We start from the raw sequence: 23,404 nt of genomic DNA on the forward strand, positions 1-23,404 counted from the left end.
CGCGTGTTTGTGCTTTGTTGGTAGGTGTGCATGTGTGAGAGTGTGTGTATCAAAGCCATATTTTGCTGCCACTCCTTCCCTCTTAAAAGTAATGCCAGGTGGCTCAGTCACAGTACCAGCGTGTGAATAATGACCAACTTGGCAGGAACCCTAACTAAAATTACTTGTTGGTCTTCAGAAGCCCTCACCAGAGGTCTAGTACACCATCTTCATGTCACTTTAGATAGATAGTAAACTTTTCAGTAGTGAACTGTGTGGACATTCCTTTTTGGGGGAGTGTGTAATGTACTTTATGACCAGTCCTTTTCCCAACCTAAAAGTGAAACTAGATTTCTCTGACAAACTATAATTTTGAGAATCAGGATTATCTCAAGTGAACCCCTGTTAAACACTTTAGGTTGGTTTTCGCAAGCTCTTGGGAGATGACTTGTAGACACCCTGATAAACTGTAAAGGCAAAATCTTCAAACAAATGGAAAGGCAGTACATGTACCAGACAGGCTAACCAATCAGTAAAGAGGTCGAAGTTGGGACAAGGCAACTTGGCCACTCACCATGTTCCAAAGCCTCGTCTCTTGCATCTCTGTGGGGGAAAACAAGAATTGGGTGAAATGTACGTTGATAGCATTTAAAACGAACCACAGGAAGGCATTTCTTAGTCTCAATTTTGTTATATTAATGACTTTTGTTAGGAGCAGTGTACGTGATTTGGATGTATTTTTTCCCCCATCCAGAGGGACCGCAGACATAATACTTATGGATGCATTGTGGCTGACAAAAGAAAATGTAAGGATGTAAAAGATAAAATATTATAGCTGGCAGAAGAGCTACATTTTGATCACCTTCCTGAAATGAAATCGGCAAATGTGATTTTGACATGCTTTGGAAGACTATGCCCCAGAACATCGGCCCACAATGAACACCATAAACAGGATTTTAATTGTAGGCACCCCAAGTAGCATCACTTGCTATTATCTCAAGTGTGCGAAACAGAAAACGGTTGATTTGTCACTCCGATTGAAAAATTGCATAATTGCAATCCCAGAACACACTGTCACAGTGTTAGGGACAGTTTTTCTAAAGTCCAACTATGAGCTTCATAAAACCATATGTGAGGCAGGACAAAGCTCCACTCTTAGTATAAGGCTGTACCATCTGATAACACTGGGTATTGTAGACAGAGCAGACAGGCTTATATCAGGCTGTAGCTTGGTTCAAAAGAAATTGTAGCATACACATGGCCCAAAGAAACCTTTAAACACTATGTATTGTAAAAATAAATGGTTAATTTAAATCAAGTAGGCCAAGATAAATCTTGGGGAAGTAAGCACTAAAACATATCATAAGGGACACATTACTCACCGTAATTGTATTTCTGATGCTTGTATCGGCTTAGATTCCCATTCTCTGCATAGTCCAACATCTAGTGGCAGACGGAGAGTATTATAAGATTTGTTTTCGAAAGGCAAAAACAGACATCGAAGGGTGCGTTAGTAATACTATCCTTAGTGTAACATGTACTGTACCCATGGGCCAGCACTCATTGAGGTCCCTCCAATTGTTTGTTTCTGACATGAGGTTGCATGAAGTGTTGCGTGAGTAAGATGTGATAAAGCAGAAACAGTGATACCAAAAAACATCTATGCGTCTTCGACTACAGAAGGGGAGGGTGGGCACATGTGAATCTAAGCAGATACAAGCATCAGAAACACGATCACGGTGAGTAATGTATCCCTTCTGAGGCATGTGGATCTGCTTAGATCACATGCTCTGCATATATTAGCGAGCAGCATCTGGATAAGGAGGTTGGATATGAGAAGGTAGAGCAGCAAATAGATGTTTTAGAACCGCCTGTCCCACCTGTGAAGCTGCTATAGAGTGAGTGTCAATGCAATAATGCTGTGTGAAATTATGAATGTGAAAACCCTTGGGCGGAGGTTAGCCCGAATGGCAGAACTCAAAACTGAAAATGAGAACTGCCAACGGCGCAAACCTCAGATACTTCCTGTGCTTGTGATGGATTGGCACATTAGTAATCATCCCAACGGTCCAATGATACCATCCAATCCTGGTCTAAGATAGGTCTCGGTCCTCCATACTTCTTGGGGATAAGGAAATAGGGAGAATGCCATCCTTTGTTCCTCTCAGGTACTGGTTCGATAACACCTTTCACTAGCAGGGTCAACATTTCCTGCAACAGGAATGGGTCCGGAACATTAAGCGAATGGCTTCCCGGTGGATGATCCTGAGGTCTCTGTATGAAGGGGAGGCAGTAACCTTGGGCTACTGTTTCTAGTGCCCAAGCATCCAAAGTAATACCTCACCATTCTTTCAGATGCTGTGACAGTCCGCCTCCGACCGGGGTGTCACGAGACAAGACCTCAGAGAGGTTTTGGGGCAGCTGATGGTAAAGACGCTGCTGCTTGGGCTGGCTTTGCACACCGCCCTCGTCCACAGCGAGGGAATCTTCATTGACCCCTTTGACCAGCATGTCCTGTCGCTCTTCCAACTGAGGAGTAGTAGCGAAAGGACCTAGCCCTCCAAGATGATCTGCTGGGGTGAAAAGGCAGTAGCTGCCTGATAGCAGCACCTAGGGACTTAGCTGCCGCCTTTGAGGCCTGCAGCTTCTTGAGGCTTTCGTCATCCTTATTACCAAATAAAGAGCCGTCAAAGGGCAGGTTAAGGAGTCTAGATTGCACATCGGGTGCAAACCCTGACTTCAACCACGCAAGTGTGCGTATGACGGTGCTTGCTGCCATGGCCCGGCTGATGCTCTCAGCAGTGCCCAGACCTGATTGCAGAGACTCACACATGGCCTCCTTGCCCATCAGGTTCAAGAAGCCATCTCTTTCCTCACCTTCAGGGATATGATCAGCCGCCATAGCTGCACAGACCCACAGGGTGAATGTGAATTTTGCAAGAGCACATGTAGAGTTAGCAGACTTTAAAGCCATGCTGCTAGCAGAAAAGACTTTCTTTGCCCATGCGTTTATCATCTTTATCAGGGGGTATTTCTCATCTCGTCGAAGACTCGAAAACTCTCGAGACATTTTAGGCTTATGACCCGGGCTCGAGGGCGCGCAGGTTTTTTTGCCTTGGCCTTATGGTGTCATCAACCATAGCATGGCCACTTTTCTTATGTTTCGCAGAGAACGGGCCTGTTCCTCAAAGATTTTAAACATTTTCTTTCTAAAGACGTCATAACCATCTTTGGAGGAGGATTTAGTCGGGCAGACTATGGTCCTTTCCCGAGAGTTATCTGAGGAAGGAGAAGAAGAAGAGTGTGATCTATGTCCTCTCTTCAATTCTTTTGATAAAAATCTGATAAGAATCTCTGGACTTGTGGGGTGACCCAAATTTCAAAGGAGTGGATGGGGATTTGGGGACAATCCTACCCAGTGGCAGTTTAGCTTTTCACTATTTTAAGGCCTTACCCGTCATCGACTGACAGGATAGACAGTCGGCGGTTTCGTGTTCGACGCCCAGGCACTAGGTAAATATTTTATGCGGGTCCAAGAGGGACATTTTGCCGCTGTATTTTAGGCACTTTTTGAAGTACGTACGAGGAGTCGAAGACGACACCATCTCGAAATGTTTTAGTGGAACACTGAAATGAGCTGTAATTCTCAAAGCAATCGCGGAAAAACGGAACCGAAGCCAACGGGCGCTGCGCATGGTATATGTACTCGACGATGACGTCAACCGAGACGGAAGCCCTCGAGGGGCTCCTTTCTCCTCTCCTACTTCCTTCTCCACCTTTGGTGTCCCCCAGGGATCTATCATCTCTGCTTGGATCTTTGACATCTACCTTTCTCTGCTTGCTCACCTCATCGCCTCTTTCTCCCCCAACTTCCAGTGTTATGCTGATGACACACAACTCTTTTTCAAACTGCCTGCTGACCCTTTTGCACCTTCCATCATCCCCGACTGTCTATCTGCCATCCGTTCCTGGTGCACCGCCAACAATCTCTGCCTCAAAGCTTGTAAAACTGAGATCCTTCCCATTGGGACCCCGGTTCCCTCCTTCTCACCATCACTCTGGCCTTCCTCCATGGGCTCTCCCCCTGCTCCTTGCTCTGAAGCCAGAAATCTGTGAGTCATCTTCGACTCCTCTCTTTCCTTTCTCCCTCACTTGGGACATTGTCAAAAAGTCCAACTTTCAGCTCTGGCTTCTCAATGGTATTCTTCCTTTTCTCACTTTCCCCCAGAGGCTCAATGTTACCCGAGCACTGGATCTCTCTAGGCTTGACTATTGCAAAAGCCTCCTCCTGAATCTACCTTCTTCCACTCTGCGACCCCTCCAGTTAATCCAGAATATGACAGCAAGATCTATCCTTCGCCTAGGTCCAGGGACTGCATTTCTCCTGCCCTAAAAAGTGTCCACTGGCTCCAGGTTGCTGCACGGATTAAATTCAAATCCCTCTGTATAATCAACAAGGCACACTTGGCCGGGGACCACACTACCGTAAACTTTATCTCACTAAAAACTCTTCTTCTAGACCTCTACGTTCCTCTGGCACCAACTCTGTGTGTAAAGCATTTAGCTAAACAGAGAGTAGGTGGTCATTCACTCTCTTCCGCAGGCTCCCTCTTATGGAACAGTCCCCCTCTCTCTCTGCGCCTTGAGCAGAACTTCCTTAGATTCAGGAAGCTCCTCAAGAGTTTCCTCTTTACCTCCTCCTTCCCTTCTGCCCTCTGATAATGTGCACAACTGCTGTAATTGGTGTCCTAGGCTCTCATGCATCCTCGGGGCCCCTGACCTCCCACACCCAATCATACCAGCTCCTGCCTACCCCTCAGCAATGCCCATGCACTCCCTACACCTTGAAGGCTTGCACTTAGCCATTGCGGCCCCAGGCCGTGTAGCACTCTCCTCACTATGCACTTCTACTATACACTTATCTGTGGCTCACCCACGAGCATGGACACTTTAGTACCCCCCTTCCCTCTTCCTTGATGCACTTACACGTTCTTAATACTCACAAGGCATTGTAGGTGTGTCCCCCCACCCCACACCTTGTTTCAATTTTTTTTTTCTTGCTTTAAGTGAACAATAAATAAATAAATAAATCTAGTCGACTGCCTCGACGCACAGCGCCCTCTGCTGAGAAGAACATTTTTTCCAAAGCAGCTGAAGCTGGAAACTAAGATATCATAAGATGAGGAATATGTGGGAGGACACAATCCATTCGAAATGAACAGAAGTAAGGGATTAAACTATGAGAGAGATTATCCATTTCATAGAGGCATAGTGATGATTGAAGCACAAGAACAACTTGAGAAAGAGAGGGCCACAACAGCCCTGCAGGGAGCTGCAAGGGATACCGAGAACACCAATATGGGCGGAAGGACAAGACATAGAAAACATAGGGAAAAGAATTGGGTATTTATACAGGCAAATGACGGATAAAGAAGGGTATAAAACCCAAGAGAATCTAGAAAGATATTATTCGAGGGAAACGGGAGGTAGGTCAGATGACGTCATAACAGACAAGCACAGAATGCCATCCTTAAGCAGACTAGATCTTGATGATGCAGAGAAAGATAATAGTCATACAAGCTGGGGCATAATGATGTCAGACAAAGAAAGGGGAGAAAATGAGAGCGTGAAGGGAGAGCACATGTGAATTTTCAAATTAATCTAGTGTAGAGAAGGAACACGTTACTTACCTGTAACTGTTGTTCTTCAGCATGGGTCTGGCATGGATTCACATGCTCATGAATATTCCCCGTCGTCAGGTTGGGAATCCTCGGTAAAGAAAAAAATCAGTATCAGTTTCGTTTCTGATCTGTCTTTCTTAGTACCACTTTGTCCACCAATCACTGATGTCTGGGTCATACTGCCCCCAGCCAATGACTGACCTCTCCCTAAACCCCGCCCCTGGCAGCCATCCTCAGATTTGGTAGCACGCCAAGAGGCAGTAGGACCAAGTGAAGAGCCGCAGAGGGGTAGGTGGGAGGGTTTGCATGTGAATCCATGCCAGACCCATGCTGGAGAACAACAGTTACAGGTAAGTAGCTTGTTCCTTCTCCAGCATGGGGTCTGGCATGGATTCACATGCTCATGAATAAAAGACTACATAGCAGTATACACAAGCACAACCACGGGAGGTGGCAACAGGCTCAACATTAAGCAATGCAATCACTCAACATTAAGCATCTCTTACCTCCTCACCAGGCTCACCTTAGACTAACAGGTTGCGCAGCACTGCTTGGCCGACCCTGGACTCCTCCCTGGAGTCCCGATCGATGCAGTAGAATCTTGTGAAGGTGTGTGTCGACCTCCACGTAGCAGCCCTGCAGATGTCCAGCAGGGGCACACCAGACAGGAACGCCGTGGTAGCAGCGATCGCTCTGCTCGAATGGGCTCTCGGACGGCCGGGCAGCGGTCGGTTTGCCAACCGGTGACAATGCATAATGCAGCCGGAGAGCCATCTGGAAATGGAAGTCTTCGAGAGAGCCTTTCCTTAATTCACAGACCCAAAGTTCACAAACAGTTGTGACGTCTTCTGAAAACTCTTCGTGCGGTCCACGTAAAACTTCAGCGCTCTAGCTACATCCAGCGAGTGCAAAGTCCTCTTGGCCGGCGTCGAAGGCGATGGAAAGAGAACTGGTAACACCAAGGGCTCGTTGAGGTGGAAGTCCGACGGGCATGAAGGAGGGGTGCGTCCTCAGCACCACGCTCGTGTCATGAAAAGTCAAGTATGGAAGCTTGCAAGATAGGACCTGAATCTCTCCCACTCGTCGTGCAGAGGTGACAGCCACGAGGAACGCTGTCCTCCATGACAGGAACTTCAAAGGCGCTGAATGCATAGGCTCGAATGGGGCCCCCATGAGCCTGGTCAGCACCACATTAAGTTCCCACTCCGGGGCAGGGGCCTTCACCGGCGGGAATGATCGGAATAGTCCCTTCATAAATTCCTTTACCAGGCGATGAGACCACAAGGACGCCCATCCTGTAGTCCTGGTATATCGGGAGATGGCAGCCAGATGTATTTTTCTGGAGTCGTGAGCCAGTCCAGCTTTGGCCAGCGACAGTAAGTACGGCAGCACTTGAGGGGCCGTAATCCGCAGAGGGTTAATCTTCTGTGCACGGCACCAGACAGAGAACCTCTTCCATTTATGACCATAATACTTGAGAGTTGAGGACGCCCTGGCCTTTGCAAGAACCTCTCTGCAATCAGCCTGGATATCGTACCCTCCAAACTCTAGTGCTGCAGGAGCCAGGCCTGCAAGTCCAGTGACTGTGTGTCGTGGTGTAGAATGGTGCCTCTCTGGAGAGAAGATCCGCGTCCACCGGCAGCCTGACAGGCGGGGACGTTGACAAGTCCAGAAGGTCCGGGAACCAGATCTGCCTCGGCCACGCCAGTGCGACGAGGATCATCCTGCACCTGGACTTCTTGAGCTGGTTGATGAGGCGGAGCAGCAACGGCAATGGAGGGAACGCGTATAGAAACAGGCCGTCCCAAGGGAACGAGAAAGCATCGCCCATGCTCCTCGGCTGGGGGAACCTGCTGGCGAACCTCCGGCACTTGGAGTTCGTCGCCATCGCGAACAAGTCGATCTGGGGTTTGCCCCATCGTAAAAGAGTCGATCCACTTGATCCTGGCACGAGCGTAGCTCCCTGCTGAGTGAGTCGGCGATGGTGTTTTTTATTCCTGCCAGGTGGAAGGGAGCCAGAAACATCCCCTGGGCGACGGCCCAGTGCCACAGATCCTGGGCCTCCTTGGATAGGAGCGGGGATCTGGTGCCCCCCTGCTTCCGTATGTAGAACATCGTGGTTGTGTTGTCGATGAAGATCCTCACCACTTTGTCCTTGAGGGACGGGATGAACGACTTGAGCGCCCAAAACACTGCACGAAGCTCCAAGATGTTGATGTGAAGAGACCTCTCCTCCGGTAGCCAAAGGCCTCTTGCATGGAGATCTCCGGTGTGGGCCCCCCAACCCTCCAGAGAGGCATCCGTAGTCACTGTTTTCTGAAACGCCGGGGTTTGAAAGTCTGTGCCCGTCGTGAGGTGAGCCCGGGTGCCCCACCATAGGATCGCCTGACGGAACTCCTCGTCGAGGGGGATCCTGTCCTCGAAGCAGCCCCCCGCCTGAAACCAGCGGGCGTCGAGGAACTCCTGCAGCGGACAAATCCGAAGTCTGCAAAGGGGTACAAGGTAGATGCATGAGGACATCATCCCGAGAAGGGACTTGATGGACCTCACCCTGGCCACGTCCGTGGCTAACAGTCGCTGTACCTTGCCCAGGATGGTATTGGTCCTCTCCTCTGAAGGGGAGGCCAATTGCTCCACAGTATCGAGCTTCGCCCCGAAAAACAGTGCTACTTGCAACGGAACCAGGTGGGGTTTGGGGTAGATGGAGAACCCCAGCTCCGTGAGCAACCGGACGGTCCTTGCCGTATGATCGACGGCGAGTTCCCTTGACCTTGCCCGGATTAGCCAGTCGTCCAGGTAGGGGTAGACGTGGATTCTCTGCAGGCGCAGCCGCGCCGCCACTGGTGCCAGGCACTTGGTGAGAACTCTGGGTGTCGACTTTAATCCGAACGGTAGGGCTCTGAATTGGTAGTGGCGTCCTTGAACCACGAACCTGAGGAACTTCCGGTGCCTTCTTAAAATGGGGATGTGGAAGTAAGCATCCTCCAGGTCCAGCAACGACAGGAAGTCGCCTTCCTCCAGCTGTCCCAGCATGTGCTGGAGGGTGACCATCCTGAATTTCTGTGCCTTGATGTACTTGTTTAAGCGGCGCAGGTCCAGGATGGGGCGCCAACCGCCTGTCTTCTTCCTGACGAGGAAGTACCTTGAGTACACTCTGGAGCCCCGGAGCCTTCTGGGGACGAGCTTGATGGCACCTTTCTTGAGCATCGCCCTTACCTCCAACAGCAGTTGAGGGATGTGATTTTCCTTCCTGGCCACGGGAGGAATGCGAGGGCACTTCTTTTGGAATTCCAGCGAGTGCCCGTTGGCCAGGGTGTCCAACACCCAACGGTCGGTGGAGATGGACTCCCACACGCCGACGAACTTCGTCAGCCGGCCTCCCACCAGGGTGCTTCGGAGGGGGCCCGACAACACAGCCGGGTCATTCTTGCTTGGAGGCGGCTTTGCCGCCCTGGTCTCCTTGGCGACGACGGCAGGAACCCCCTAGTTTGCCGCAAACTCTGTAGGCCTCCTCGGAAGAGGAGCGGGCCGCCTGGCAGTAGGTGGAGGAGCCACCGCTGGATCCTTTGGAGCCACCGTGTCTGCCTCCAGAGCTCCGAAAGGGCCGTCACTGCTGAAGCACCCCAAGGGCCTGGGCCGTCTCCAAGTCGGTCTTGATAGCCTGTAGAGACTCATCCACTGCCTTACCAAAGAGGTTGTTGCCGTCGAACGGCATGTCCAACACTCTGGTCTGGACGTCCTGGCGAAAGTCTGTCGTCTTGAGCCATCCTCGTCATCGGAGGCAAACTCCGTTGCCCAGTTGGCGAAATCCGGTATCAGCAATGTCCGTTGCCACCGTAATGGCGTGATCAGACGCCACCTCGCCCTCCTGCAGAATCTCTAGGGCCTCCGCCCTTTTGTCATCCGGCAGGAAATCTAGCAGGGGAGCTATCTTGAACCAGATCTCCCTGTCGTAGCGGGCCACGATCGCTAAGGCATTGGCCGCCTTAATCGTCGTCGCCGCCAACGGGATGACTCGTCGTCCCATAGAGTCCAACTTCTTACCCTCGCTGTCCGGCGGGGAGGTGGAAGTTGAAGCCGCCGCGCCCGCTGCCTTCTTCTTAGCCGCTGCCGAGACGACCGAGTCCGGCGTGGGCTGGGCCCTGAGGCACAAGGGGGCGGCATCGGGGACTCGGTACTTCTTATCGTACCTGTCCCTCTTGGCAGGTGTCGTGGCAGGGTTCTTGAGGACAGCAAGCCCCTCGTCCCAGATGTCGAGTAAAGGCACTGCGAGGACAGTCTTCCTCTTAGCCTCTCGTCGCTGGTACAGAAACCCCTCCTTTTTCTGTTCTTCAGGGCAGAGCTGGAAGAGCTCGGACGCCCTGGTTATCATGGAGTGGAAAGAGCCAACCTCGTCGGCTGGGGACGCCCGCTGGGGAGGCGACGACAGGATGTCTGCTGTGTCATCGCTGTCGTCGTCCGTCCCCATCGCCGTATCCGTCGCCGTATCCTCTCCCGGCGAGGGGGATGAGGGGTCCGCCGGTCTCACAGGCACGAAGGGCGGAGCAGGGTGGACTCTCCTCCGCTTGTTCGGAGGGCTTCCCGATGGGCCTGGTTCTGGCTCCTCAGTCGGGGTGCGTGGTAATCTCGTCCTTCTCTCAGTACATAAGGATTGGATTGCCAACAAAATGGCCGCCAAGCTATCCTGGGGCTCGGGCAATGGCTGCGACGGATGGGATGGCTGTTCCCGTGGGCCCTGTTCGTCGTCCTGGTCGCTCTCATCGATCACGTCAGTAGGGGCCGTCCCCTGGGATTGAACCTTCTCGAACCTCTCGTTGAGGTTTATGAACCTCTCGTTGAGGCCCCTCTCGGTCTCCACCAGTTCCTCCTCAGAGGCTGATTCCGAGTCTGTAACGGCCACCGCTCCCCTCCCCCTCTTTTTCAGCTGGGGGCATCACGGGGGTCTTAGCGATGGGCTGGAAAGAGGATTCCCTCCGCAGCGGCAGGGATACTCTGGGCCCAGAGGCCGTTTCCATTGGCGTAGTCTCAACCGGCTCTGCCGGGGTCGCAGAGACCACTTCGGTAGAGGCCTTAGCCGGGTGGATCAAGGCCCTCACCACCCTAGGTGCGTCCTGGGCCTTCGCCTTGGGGGGAGGGTCAACGCCTCGCTCCCCCTTCGAGATCGACCGGGTCCGCTCCAGCGGCCTACCCGGGTTCTTGGACTTCCTCTTCCCAGACCCAGAGCGCTGGCTCGTGGTCGAATGTGCCGGGGAAGTAGCGCCCTGCTTGGCAACTGAAGAGCCCGGTCTTTCGGCGCTCATGGAGCCCGCGGACTTGCGGTGCTTGGCCTTCTGTTGGGCCCCCGTCGCAGGGGCGCCCTCAAAGGACTTAGAAGCCCGCTCAGACTTCTTCTTCGCCTTCTCACTTGCTGTGCCCTTCTCCAGCCAGGTGGCGAGGCGGGAACAACGATCTTGTTTGGTCCGTTCCGAAAGTTTCTTGCAGAACGCATAGTCCTTCTCCACGTGCGTCTTGTCCCCATGGAGGCAGTAGAGACATCACAAATGCTTGTCCTCCTTGAAAACGTTATATAATCCTCATCCAGGGCAGTTCCTGAACAGCTTGGATATGGCCGTCGAGCTCCCTTTGTCCTGGGTCATGTCTTGAGGTAGGCTGCAGATCTTCCGGAATCCTCCAAGAAGTGTAAACTCGACAAAAACTTCACCCTTGATGGGCGTAGAAGAATTCCGAAATGGGTCCCCTTGTCGGAAGTAGAAACGGTGGAGCTTGAGGCTCGATTAAACCGACAAAATGAGAAATTCTCCTGAAAAAACATGAAAACGCAGTAAAAAACTCGAGAGCTAAACACGAGGACTCCCAACACTTGAGCGTGCGGTAAAAATCTGAGGATGGCTGACAGGGGCGGGGCCTAGGGAGAGGGCAGTCATTGGCTGGAGGCAGTATGACCCAGAGATCAGTGATTGGTTACTACTAAGAAAGACAGATCAGAAACGAAACATACTGATTTTTTCTTTACCGAGGATTCCCAGCCTGACGACGGGGAATATTCATCAGCATGTGAATCCATGTCAGACCCCATGCTGGAGAAAGGGGTAAAATGGTCAGATTTAAAGGACCCCAAAGAGAGAACACCAGAATCAACACCATACACTTAGCACCACAAGAACGATCGTCCAGTACAGGGGATATATCCCCACCGTATAGATTAAGGGCATTATCAGGACGTAGCCAAACGGGTGAGACTAGCCCAGCCAGGAAAACAAGAAGTGTAGGCAGGTATGATAATGGACCAGGATTTTCACAATTCCCATTATTGGAGAAAGGGAGAGGACAACCACAATATATTCCATGGCCACCAATGGATAAAGACAATTTAAGATATTAATTTCAGAGTTTAACGTCCAATGCGCGAAAATGTTTTCATGAGCTCGAGAGAAAGACATCAGGAATGACGTTAGCCATAGGTGACATGAAAGGCCTGTTAGCATCCATTATAGAGGTGAGGGCTGACAATATTTGGAAATGAGCAGGATAGGCAGGTGTGACTGCACAAAACACGACACACGATGGGAGCGCAATTTAATAATTGCAGGGCAAATGTATGGTGGAGTGTAATATCCCGATATACACTCCACCATATATCCCGACATATCAGATATGGGTGTGATTAAGACTACGAAAATGGGGTAGGATGAAGACCCTGTTGCCTTCATTCAGGCTATTCAAGCGATATGACGCCTTAAAACAAGTGAACCGTGGGATAAAACGGTAGAAATATTTTACCACATTGTGTGTCAGGGACTGCCCGGGCAATGGCAAAACAGGTGGGAATGGAAGCGAAACCATGGCCAGTGTTAGGCAAGATGATATGCAGTAACCCTGTGGGAGACTACACCAGTCATGTCCTCTCAGTATTAGGTAACCCAACTATTGGTATAGGCCTGTACTACACGAGTTGGTAGTGTGACTGAGCAACCAGCCTTATCTCAAGAGGGGTAAATGTGAGTTGTAGCATCGAAATCTGGACATACAAGTATCCGAATAACACTTACACTCAAGGTTTTCTAGCAAAATAATTATTTAACGGTCATTTTTAAATAAGCATTCTTTATAAAGGGCAATGGGCAACAATAAAAATACACTTCATAACACATTCTCAGAATCAACATAAGCAAGTAGATACTTGTTAGAGATGTTTCATACACACTTCCTACACCCTGAGGTGACTTAAATTACTAGCACAGTATTGACATTTATATATCACTTTTGCACTGGGTAAAATTCTGAGGTTGTGGAAAGGAAAGGTTAAGGGAAGGAAAAAGGTTAACAGGTTCTCGGAGCATGTGACCACTTTTCAATCTCCCAATGGAATCTAGGTAGAATGTTTCCCAGCAATAACAGTTTCAAACAAGTTACCACCTATGAGTGACAGTTAGAATCAAAGTCAATGGTTCAGGAGAGTCTGCAGGCAGCCAGGACAGCCAAAGTAAATTTGAACAACGTCTATGGAGCTGAGGCACTTCTTAGATATCATAAAAGGTCTTGCACAAAGTTAGAGAGTTTGTTGTAGAAAATCACTGTTGGGCCACAAGCTGTTAGGCTTGTGAAAGGGAGAGCCGAGATCAACTCTGCAAAAAGCAGCTACTGCAAGTCTCAAGTGAGATAATGCAAGCTACAGACAACACGAGGTAAGTACCCCTTAGTCAGTACAGTACATTCGGTTTGAAGAAGAAGATCCAGCTGGCTTCTGTTCTGGTAGCAGTGTTGCAGATCCTGGGTTCCTGGGCCTTAGACGTGGGGACAAAAGGGAGGATGTCTGGAGGACTCCTGCAATGCAGTTCGAAGGTTGGTGGCAGCTATGGGCTCTTTTCAGTTCAGCAGCACTTCACGGTTTCAGCTACCGGCAAATAGCACCACTGCAGATCTTGGACACCTGATGGGCTTCCTGCACTCCCGAGTCCAACACTCTTGTGAGGTGACTGGAGCTTGGGTCGTCCTGCTTCGGGAGGGTCCTCAGGATCTTCCTCGAGCTTTGGTCCGGCTTAGAGACGATGCACTCGACTACAGATTTCTCGACCCCTGGCACTCAGTTCCAGCAGCAGCAAAGAAGTACAGCTAGTGGGGGAAGGTCTTCCAGCAAAGTTCGTCTTGGGGTTATAGTTGGTCCCACTAACCCAAGGGAAGAAGTCGTCCTCTCTGAAGCTTCTCTAGTCCTTTCGGAAAAGCAGTTTCACCAGGCAGTTCCAAGAGGATGCAGCAAGCTTCTCTTCACGATTCCTTTGTCGGATGTTTCGTCCAGTGGTCGACTCAGTCTTCTGTCCAAGAAGCCTCGCCTTTTATGCAGGTTTCTCCCATTCATGCACAGCCTATCTGTCACTCACACAGCAGGGTGGCTATTCTGTAAGGACAGCCAGCCAACCAATCATGACTGGGTGCATTCAGGTTACCAAGGAGACTAAGGACAGGGAGTTTCGGGCACCTCCCTCGCTTACTGCCCTTCCAGACACATTGAGCCAGAGGAGGGATTCAGTACTGAAGGCCGCCAAAGTCAAAACGAACAAAAGTGTTAAACCTGGTTTGGCATGCAGAGTAAAACCCAAGACCGACCTTGCAAGCAAGAAATGGCGAAAAAAGAAGACCGGGGCAATTTTCACACAATGTTCACCCATCAGTGTTATACTGCAGTTGAGGGTTCAGCCTGCGATAGAAAAGCAGAATTGTAGGAACATTAAATCACTGCCACCAGCCATTTAAAGTCGTATGGGTAACATAAAAATGTTTACATGAGTAAGTAGGAAAAGGGGCTACCAAGTAACCCCCCAGAACTCCACATTTAATGGGGTGTGCTGGACCTACATAGGAAAAAGTTAAGTAAAGTCAATTTCACTTTACTACTCTTGGGAACAGTAGTTCACCCGCGAGAAGGTATTTAAACTTTGAGACATCCAAAGGATTTCTCTGTGACACTGCACTGAAGGTGCTGTGTGTCACCATACAGACAGTAGATGCCTTTGGAGGTTGTCGGACTCCAAAAACAGAGAATACAGAATCCAAATCAGGTCAAAATACATGAGTGATAAAAGGATTTAGTCCACCCCTGGATTAATCTCCTTACTCCGGTCGGTGATATTTTCTGGAGAGACCATTAGCATTTTGGTGATTACACCGGGTTCTATGGTGAAATCAAACCACTGTAGGCTGATTGACCATCTTAATAATTTAGGATTCTCCTCCTTCATCTGCATTAACTATCTCAAGGGTTGGTAGTCTGTTTGAATCACAAAAGTAGATCCATCCAACTATGGCCTAAACTTCTTCAAAAGATCACACAATGGCAAAACATTCACGTTCAATAGTTGCCCACCTTGTCTCACGGTCCTTTAGTTTCCTACTGATGAAGCAGATTGGGTTTCCCTGCCTTTCTCATCCAGCTGACTCAGGACTGCACCTAAACCTGTATTGGAAGCATCTGTCTGTACAATGAAGGATTGGTTGTAGTCCAGAGCTATCAAGACTGGAGCTTGACAAACAGCTTTCTTCAGTCCTTCAAAAGCCTTAGTGCATTCCTCAATTCCACCTGACCTTTTGGGGGAATTTGAGTGAAGAGATCACATTCAAGGGAGAAGTTATGGTATTATAGTTCTCTATGAAGTTCGTGTAGTACCCAGTGAAATCTAAAAAGGCCCTCACTTGGGTTTGAGTAGTAGGGATGGCCCAGTCTTGTACAGCTTGTACCTTGCTAGGCAATGGCCATATTTCACATCCTCCTACCTCATTGTCCAAGGTAGACCACTTTACTCTGACCAATTTGAAATTTACTTGCCTTTATGGTCAGGGTGGCCTACTCAGGAGCCTGCAATACATATCCTAAGTGGTCAATATGTTCCTTCCAAGTAGGGCTGAACACTACTATGTCATCCAAGTATGCCGTGCAGAAGTCCTCCATCCCATTCAGAACAGGACTACCATCCTTTGGAATGTAGCAGGGGCATTCTTTAGTCCAAAAGGTATAGTCTTAAGCTGGTAGAGGCCTCCTGGGGTTGAAAATGCAGTTTTCTCCTTGGCATGGTCTGTCAGGGCTATTTGCCAATAGCCTGAGGTTAGGTCAAATGTACTGAGGTACTTGGCTGAACCAAGTTTGTCCACCAGTTCATCTGTCCTAGGTAAAGGATGGGCATCAGTCGTGGTGACTGTATTAAGGGCTCTATAGTCCATGCAGAATCTCAACTCCTTGGATCCTGCTTTTGGTACTAGCACAACTAGACTAGACTAGACTATGGACTTGTAGGTGGCTCTATTACCCCGAGATCAAGCATCTTGTTGACCTCTTCCTTTGTGTGTTCTTACATGGTCTGAAATTATGTAACCTCTGCTTTTAACAGGTAAACAGTCACCAGTGAGAATCCCATGCTGGCCCCAAGGGGTCAAGCCTGGTGATTGCAAAAAAACAGAGGGGTACACTGATTTAACAGAGCGTTGCACTCCTCCTGTTGTTCCAGTGTCAGATCAGAAGAGAGATCAACTCCCATCTTTCCATCTAAAGGTTGTCCGCTGAGGAGGTCAGGTAGAGGCTCACTCTCCTCCTCCTCTTGAGCAGGAGCTAGAAGCACATCTCCAAGTTCTGGTCTAGAGACATAGGCCTTTAGGCGGTTGGTGTGAAAGACCCTGGGGGCCTCATCAGGGTTGCGTAAGGCGGCCAAATAATTGACCTCTCCAAGTTTTCCCACAACCTTGAAGGGTCCAGTCCATTTGTCCTGTAAGGCCCTCTGCCTTGTAGGCACCATAACTAGAACTAGCTGGTCTTGAGTAAACTCAACCATGTTGGCCTTCTGGTCATGCCAATGCTTCACCAGAGCCCGACAGGCTTTCAAGTTATCTGAAGCTTCTGTCATCATGTGTGTCCAGTGCTCCAGATAAGATTTTGAGGTGGGAGTATTTTACGCACGATTTTTCAAATTAGAGAGTAAAGGCAATTTCAAGAGAGTAAAAATGGGTTTTCTCCTCTGCAAGAGAGTAAAACATATCCAACCTACACCCAATCTCAAACCCGTAGACCAAAATAGTTGTAGATCAAAGTTGTCTGGTTTGCCTTTAACCATTTTATTACACTTGTGGAAAATATTCTGCCATAAAATAACTTATAAGTGCATGCTGCATACACAACTACATTTTCAAAATTCTGGAGCCTAGAACTCTCAAGAACTACTACTGATTGAAAATAATGTATTGCCTGCAGAGAGAGTGTGAGTAAACAAGTGCTAGCAGTACAGCACTTGCTTACATTACTGCTCACCTAGGGAAGCTAGGTGAGCAGTCTTGATTCCCGGGTGGGCAATGATTTGACACAAGGGTGTTTAGACATGGCTGCAATGACAGCCACATCCTAAAAGCACTCGCGCCAAATCGTCTGCGCCAGAAAGGCTTCTGCGCTGAAATGGGTGCGCCGAAATGGCCGCAGCAGCGAAGGAACCTCACCGAACCGGCCCATGCCAAAACGGCTGTGCTGAAAAAGGGTGTACCAGCTTGAATGATGTCAGCCTGAACCGATTCTATAACTGGCTCGGGAGAAAGAAAAAGGGTCCAGGTGCGTTTCTTGAGCCCTGTAAAAAGCGAATGAATAAGTGGCCTTGCCAGCTTACCAATTATTTATATTACACTTCCAGCATTGAGGCTTCCTTTCAAAAACATGCAGGGGAGGGACGGCCTGTTATATTAGGTATGGTACTTCAGCGCCCTGGGATCTTGAAGACGTATCTCTTACTAAACCATTCTAAGTTCCAAAATACACCAAGTACTATTTACAAATCACCTTCAGAGAGCCTGGGTACTTTGCACACATGTCATAACAGCATTCTCTATTGCATATTCCCTGTCCCTACTGCCCACACCAAACTAATTTATTAGGAATCCTATAGCGCCAAGAGACCATGCAAAAGCAATGCACGATATGAATAAAACCTTTAACAGCATAGCTATAAAGTAATGATTAGCAGCTCTGACTGGTGTTATCAATGAAGCATTTTTAACAGGCAGCATAGAAAGACAGCAAGCATTCCCCAATCTACATCGATTTCCAGAGAAATTATCACGTAATGAGGCTGATGCAGTGCTGTGCGCGCTGCCTCTGGCAAGGATGACCAATTAAGCTAGTTAAAAAGGGTAGGTGTACCACACATTTTCAGGTCAAGGGTCTCCACACAGGCACAGTGACGCACGGCCTGCACTTTCACTTCAAGGCCAGGACCAGAACCACGCCTGTGACACCTCAGAGAGCACAAAGAGGAGCTCGGGCAAAAACCCCAAGGAGGAGTCTGCAGACTGCAAACTCCTCCACTGCACAAGAGTAGGCAAAAGAGGGCATGGTCAGGGCCACCAGACACATCTTTGCCCTCGGGATCCCCATGGTCTTGGCCATTCATCATCCCAACTAGAACATTCAGTGCTGGGAATGATTTTTGAAGACATCCAAGTGTTGTGAGTTCCTCTGCTCTTCGAGGAATTATTGCAAGTCAGTAAAAAGTTAACTCCCAAAATCAATACTCATATTCAGCATTCATAACAAACACACAGCTTACCCTAGCAGTCAACCTGGAGAAACAATGAACACTGCTACAAAAAATGGCAAACAGATTCTCAGCTTACTTGAGTTTAGGAAATATTTAAAAGGTTGAGTGTTAAAGGTTTCATACGCTTACTTGCACTAAAGTGCCATCTAGTGGAGGAAAGTATGATTTTTTTAAAGAAAATAAAGACAGCGTAAACGGTACGCAGTACAAAATGAAATGCTCCGTAATGGCAATAATTCCATGCGTAAAAAAAGTGCAGAATACGCACCTTATCTGGAGGGCCGTGTGTGTCATTCTCCTTCGGAGGCCTAACAGAGTCAGTGACTCTCAATGGGTTGTGCAAAGGAGTAGTCTCCAAACCCTCCTTGATTAGGGCCAATTGACCTCTAACCGGATGACCATAGAGAAGCTCCAAGGGACTGAATCCAACCCCATCCTGAGGGACTTCTCTATAAGGAAAGAGAAGGCATGGCAGTAGGAGGTCCCACTTTCTTCTACGGAGTTCTTCTAAAGCACCTATCATGCTCTTCATAGTTATATTAAACCTCTCTACCAACCCATTGGTTTGGGGATGGTAAGCTGTTGAGAACGTGTAGGTCACTCCACAGTTTTTCCACATGGCCTGCATGTAATGGGACATAAAGTTTGGTCCCCTGTCAGAGAGAACCTCCTTAGGAAAACCTACTCTGGTAAAAATACCAAGTAGGACCTTAGCCACTGCCTGAGCAGTAACAGTCCTCATGGGTATTGCTTCAAGGTACCTGGAAGCATGGTCTACCACAACCAATATAAATCGGTTGCCTGAAGATGTAGGAAGGTATAAGGGACCAACAATGTCAATTGCTACCCTCTCAAAAGGGATACCCACCACTGGGAGAGGCACCGAAGGTGCCACATTCTTGGCTCCACTCTTGCCAGATGTCCGACAAGTATGACAGCTTCTACAGAATGTATCTACATCAGACCCCATTTTAGGCCAGTAGAAATAAAGAGAAATCCTTTCTTTGGTCTTCTTAAAGCTTAAGTGATCAGCCAAAGGAATCTCATGGGCTAACTGTAGAAAATGAGTTCTCACATCCTGGGGCACTACAAGTCTTGTGTTGTGTCCTGGGGTGCACTCAATAGGCTCACTGTAGAGAAGGCCATCCTCCCAGTATAACCTGTGCTTCCCTGGCTCTTGTTCTTCCAGCTGGGAAGCTGTCTGTTGGCGAAGTCCTTCAAGAGTGCCCTACAGGGGCCACCTTCTGCCAGTAAAGACTGCAGCTCAGGATGGTCTTTAGGATCCAGATCTCCAACAGGGGGAAGATCTTCTTCCAGCTCTGTGTCATCAGCAGCTGACTCAACCTCTTCTGGATGGATCTCACACTCGGCCTCAGCTGGTAGAGAAGTCACAGGTGTGACTGCGGACTGTCCTCTGGGGGATGTCCTGGTTTGATGCACAGGAGTGCTATCTTTCCTGTTTCCCGAAACCTTGAGTTTCCCCTTTGTCCCTTTCTTCCTAGAAATAGAAGTTGGCTTTTCCTGTGGACTGGGTGTTATAGGTTCTTCTGCAACAACCCACTGAGGGTCATTTAAAGTGAGCTCTCTGGCCTTCCTAGTCTGCTCCCGCTTCCTTTTACTGGGAGATCTGGGGTGCTTGATACAACTCCAAGAGTTTTGAAGTCATTCCCCAGCAGGACTCTCCCGGGCACCTCACTCTGTACACTGACAGGTATTCTTACAGTCATATTGTTGCACTGGATGGGAGCTGGCAGTGTTGGAACCATCTCAATAGGGCCTGCAGCAAGCTTAGTGGGACCTTTGGGTGCCTTAGCAACATCCTCTGGTTTGAAAAAGGTTTCATCCACCTCTGTGATGCTGGCCCAAGTGTCTCGAACGGCAGGGGTCTCCTGACCATTTAAAAGTACACCGTCCTTATAGTATTCTTTTGTGTTCCCACAGACCCAGGGACACTAAAGAAACACTGGCAGAGACTCCAATGGGGTCTTCAGCCAATAATTGAAAGTTTCCACTTGCCATAGGTACTTCTCCCTCAGGGACAAAGGCTAAGGAAGCATTGTGGACCCCTGAAGGTTTAATCTTGCATCTGGGATCCCCTTTCACATTGTCAGTTGACCCACAAGCATAACATTTGCCAAATGTTTTGACAAATGGGGGCTTCTGCTGACCTCCCTCTGGATTGGCGCCAGAGGTTTCACTAGACTAACCTGGTTTCCCAAATGACTACCCCTTCTTATATTTGTGGCCCTCTTTTGCATGGGAGGTTTTAGAATTTTCTTTGTCATCTTTTATTTGCTGCTTCCCCTCATCCTTTTTATGAGTGGCCCCAGAATCCTTGTGAGTAGCCGTGTTGGCGACCCACAAGTCAGCAGATTTTGCTAGCTTCTTGGGATCAATCTCTATTGAGTCAGCCAAGTGCTGTCTCAGCTCAGGAGAGCAGGCATCAAAAATAGATTCCAACAAAAACAGATGTCTCATTCCTTCAGAGGAGTTCACTCTGTAACCCTCAACCCAACCATCTAAGTTATACAAACATTCACACACCCAGTTAGCCCAAGGTGTACCATCAGTCTTTTTGAGGGTCCCAAACCTCTTAAGGTACTGGGAAGGAGTTTTCCAAAATCTAGCAATCAAAGCTAGCTTCACATTTTCATATGCCAATCTTTCAAGTTCCCCACCTCCGTTACAATATCAGTTGCAACCTGGTGGAGCCTAAACAAAAGCCAAGGAATCAACTGATTCACTGTGAAACCCTGAATCCCATAGTTATATTCGAAAGCACCCAACCAATCCAAAATATCAAGTTTCACTTCATACATACTCACTGCTTCTTTAGGAATGCAAGGTCTCTTTGGACTTGAAGACCTAGAAGACTCTGGGATAGAAACATTTCTAAGAGACAATTTCTTCATTTCAACAGGATGTTCCATTTCCACTTCCTTTAGTTTGATGTCCTGATGTTTGGTTTCAGCTTGGATCTGTAATCATTTGAACTCTAACTCAAGTATCATTTTCTCAAGAGACACACATTCTGGACTCAATGATGGACCTTGTAGGGTCCCTGTGGCTAAAGGTTGAGGCATAAGGGCCTGTTGAGGTAAAGAGGGGCTCTCTTCCTGAGACTCCTCCGGCTCTTCAACAATATTAGTGTTGGACTCTAAATTATCATCCTCATTATCATTTTCCACATTTCTTGGGTTAGTAGGTGTGACAGGCCCACTACCCAGACTTTGATCATTCAACAATCTTGCAATTAGTTAATTTTTCTTTCGCTTGATGAAACACACCGCACATGGAGAATTTTGAGCACTCCTTAGTGCACAAATACCATCTCATTATTCAGCACAGGCTGCAGAATTATTGGCGTTGATACTCGACATTGGGAATCACGCAGACCAGGAAGTGACAGTATACAGTGACTCCGCCTATGTGATGTCGACAGTGCACGCAGGCCTAGCACGCTGGAGAAGGAGGGGTTACCTCCGAGCAGACAGCACGCCAGTGCAGCACGCAGCCTTATTGGACAGGCTGATCAAGGCACTATAGCTCCCAGTGGGCATGTCGGTCGTAAAGTACGCCACTCATACGAGAGAGACAGATATTATCTCACGTGGAAACCACACAGCAGACACGGAAGCCAAGTTATGGCATCCAAGAGTGAGACGATCATGGAAGTGGAAGTCACCCACACAAATGAGAAAATGATGGTTGTACGGATTGCACCTGACAGCTATAACAATCTGGGACAAACCCAGTTGATGGAACTCCAAGAGGAGGCACCACAGGAGGAAAATATTTTGTGGACGCGGCGAAGGTGTTCTTTAAACCCCTCTGACAGCTTCTGATGACAAGACAGCACTGGTAAACCAGTAATGCCTATAGCCCTGTTAAAATGAGCGCAGGAGCAGTTACACTACCCAGCACACATGACAAAAGAGAATCTAGCGGCAAAGCTCGCAGAAGACTGGTTCATATCGAATTTAGCGGAGCATGTTGCACTTTTTCTGGTGAACTGTATAATTTGCCAACAGTTCACAGCTGGGCACACATAGAAGGTAATTAGAGGAGTCATCCCAAGGCCTAACAGACCTTTTCAACACTTGCATGGCGATCATGTCGATATGATTCAATTATGTATCGGGTACAGGTATTTAATTGTTGTGGTATGTCCATTCTCTAGATGGATAGAAGCAGGTCCCTGTACACACCCAGACTCTACCTGTGCGGCCACATTTTTAGTAAGAGAGTTATTTCCCAAGTGGGGGTATGTGAAGTCATGAGATCAGATAACGGGACCCACTTTGTAAATGAGGTTTTCAAACAGATAAGCTTGCTGCTTGGTATAAAGTACCCGTTCTCGTCGGCGTACCACCCACATGGTAACGGACTATGCGAGAAGCTCAACGGCTTATCAAAGGAGAGGATAGCACAAGTGTCACTGACTTTCTTCAAGATCCTGAAAACGAAAAGATTATAAAGAGATTACTTAATGTGATTGCCAAACAGTTCCTCCTACTTCTGGAGTACAGTAGTGGAAAAGCCAAATGTCCCAAGCGGAGAAGGAAGCAAATGAGCTTATCAATGTTTTATTTTTTCGCCTAATCGAAGAGTGTCCAGAACTTGTCGGGAGAACGACAGACGTATTGACTTTTCTTCGAGATCTAGCGAACACAGAACGTCTGAGCATAAACCTAAATAGTATAGTCATTCAAGTTGCTCTCCACGCAAACGGAAAGGGCAGACATTGTTCACAGTGAAGTGAAAGCATACAGTCCCAAATTCCAGAAATGACAGGACAAATGTCCCTGTCACCAGAAGACAGCAGGTTGGCAAGCAATGTGTTTTTCCACCTAATGGAGGATTTTCCAGAGCTTGTGGGGAGACAGATCAATGTTAATTTCCTCACATACATCAGAGACCCAGCAAATTCCACACAGATGGGCATGCTCCTGCATGGAATTGTGATGCAAATCGAAATTTCTAACCATCAGCAGAACTATTTGAGAAGGTTTTAAACTTTCCGCCGAAGGACAGATAGAGAGAGCAGTCTCAAAGATTTGTTTTATTTTAATTTTATTTTTGTACTGACAAGGACACAGCATGTCTTCTGGAATGAAACAGATTAAAGGCGTGGACTGGGAGCTGATACATTTTGAACATGCACAGTAAAGAGGCTTGTCG

The 23,404-nt window shown here is 48.4% G+C and overlaps 1 protein-coding gene across 2 annotated transcripts in view; it reads right to left on the reverse strand.

Moving 5' to 3' along the window:
- The window catches only part of MCRS1 (microspherule protein 1), a 700,973-nt gene that overhangs the window by 289,760 nt on the left and 387,809 nt on the right, over positions 1-23,404 (reverse strand). Inside the window, exon 10 of one of the 2 annotated variants that reach the window (XM_069653718.1) lies at positions 554-582. The exons of the other annotated variant lie outside the window; for it this stretch is intronic. Coding sequence (XP_069509819.1) covers positions 554-582 — 29 coding nt within the window. The remainder of the gene's footprint in view (positions 1-553; positions 583-23,404) is intronic. 2 annotated transcript variants of the gene reach the window in all.

Source organism: Ambystoma mexicanum, chromosome 3q (assembly GCF_040938575.1).
Source record: "Ambystoma mexicanum isolate Mex_15411 chromosome 3q, UKY_AmexF1_1, whole genome shotgun sequence".
NCBI lineage: Eukaryota > Metazoa > Chordata > Amphibia > Caudata > Ambystomatidae > Ambystoma > Ambystoma mexicanum.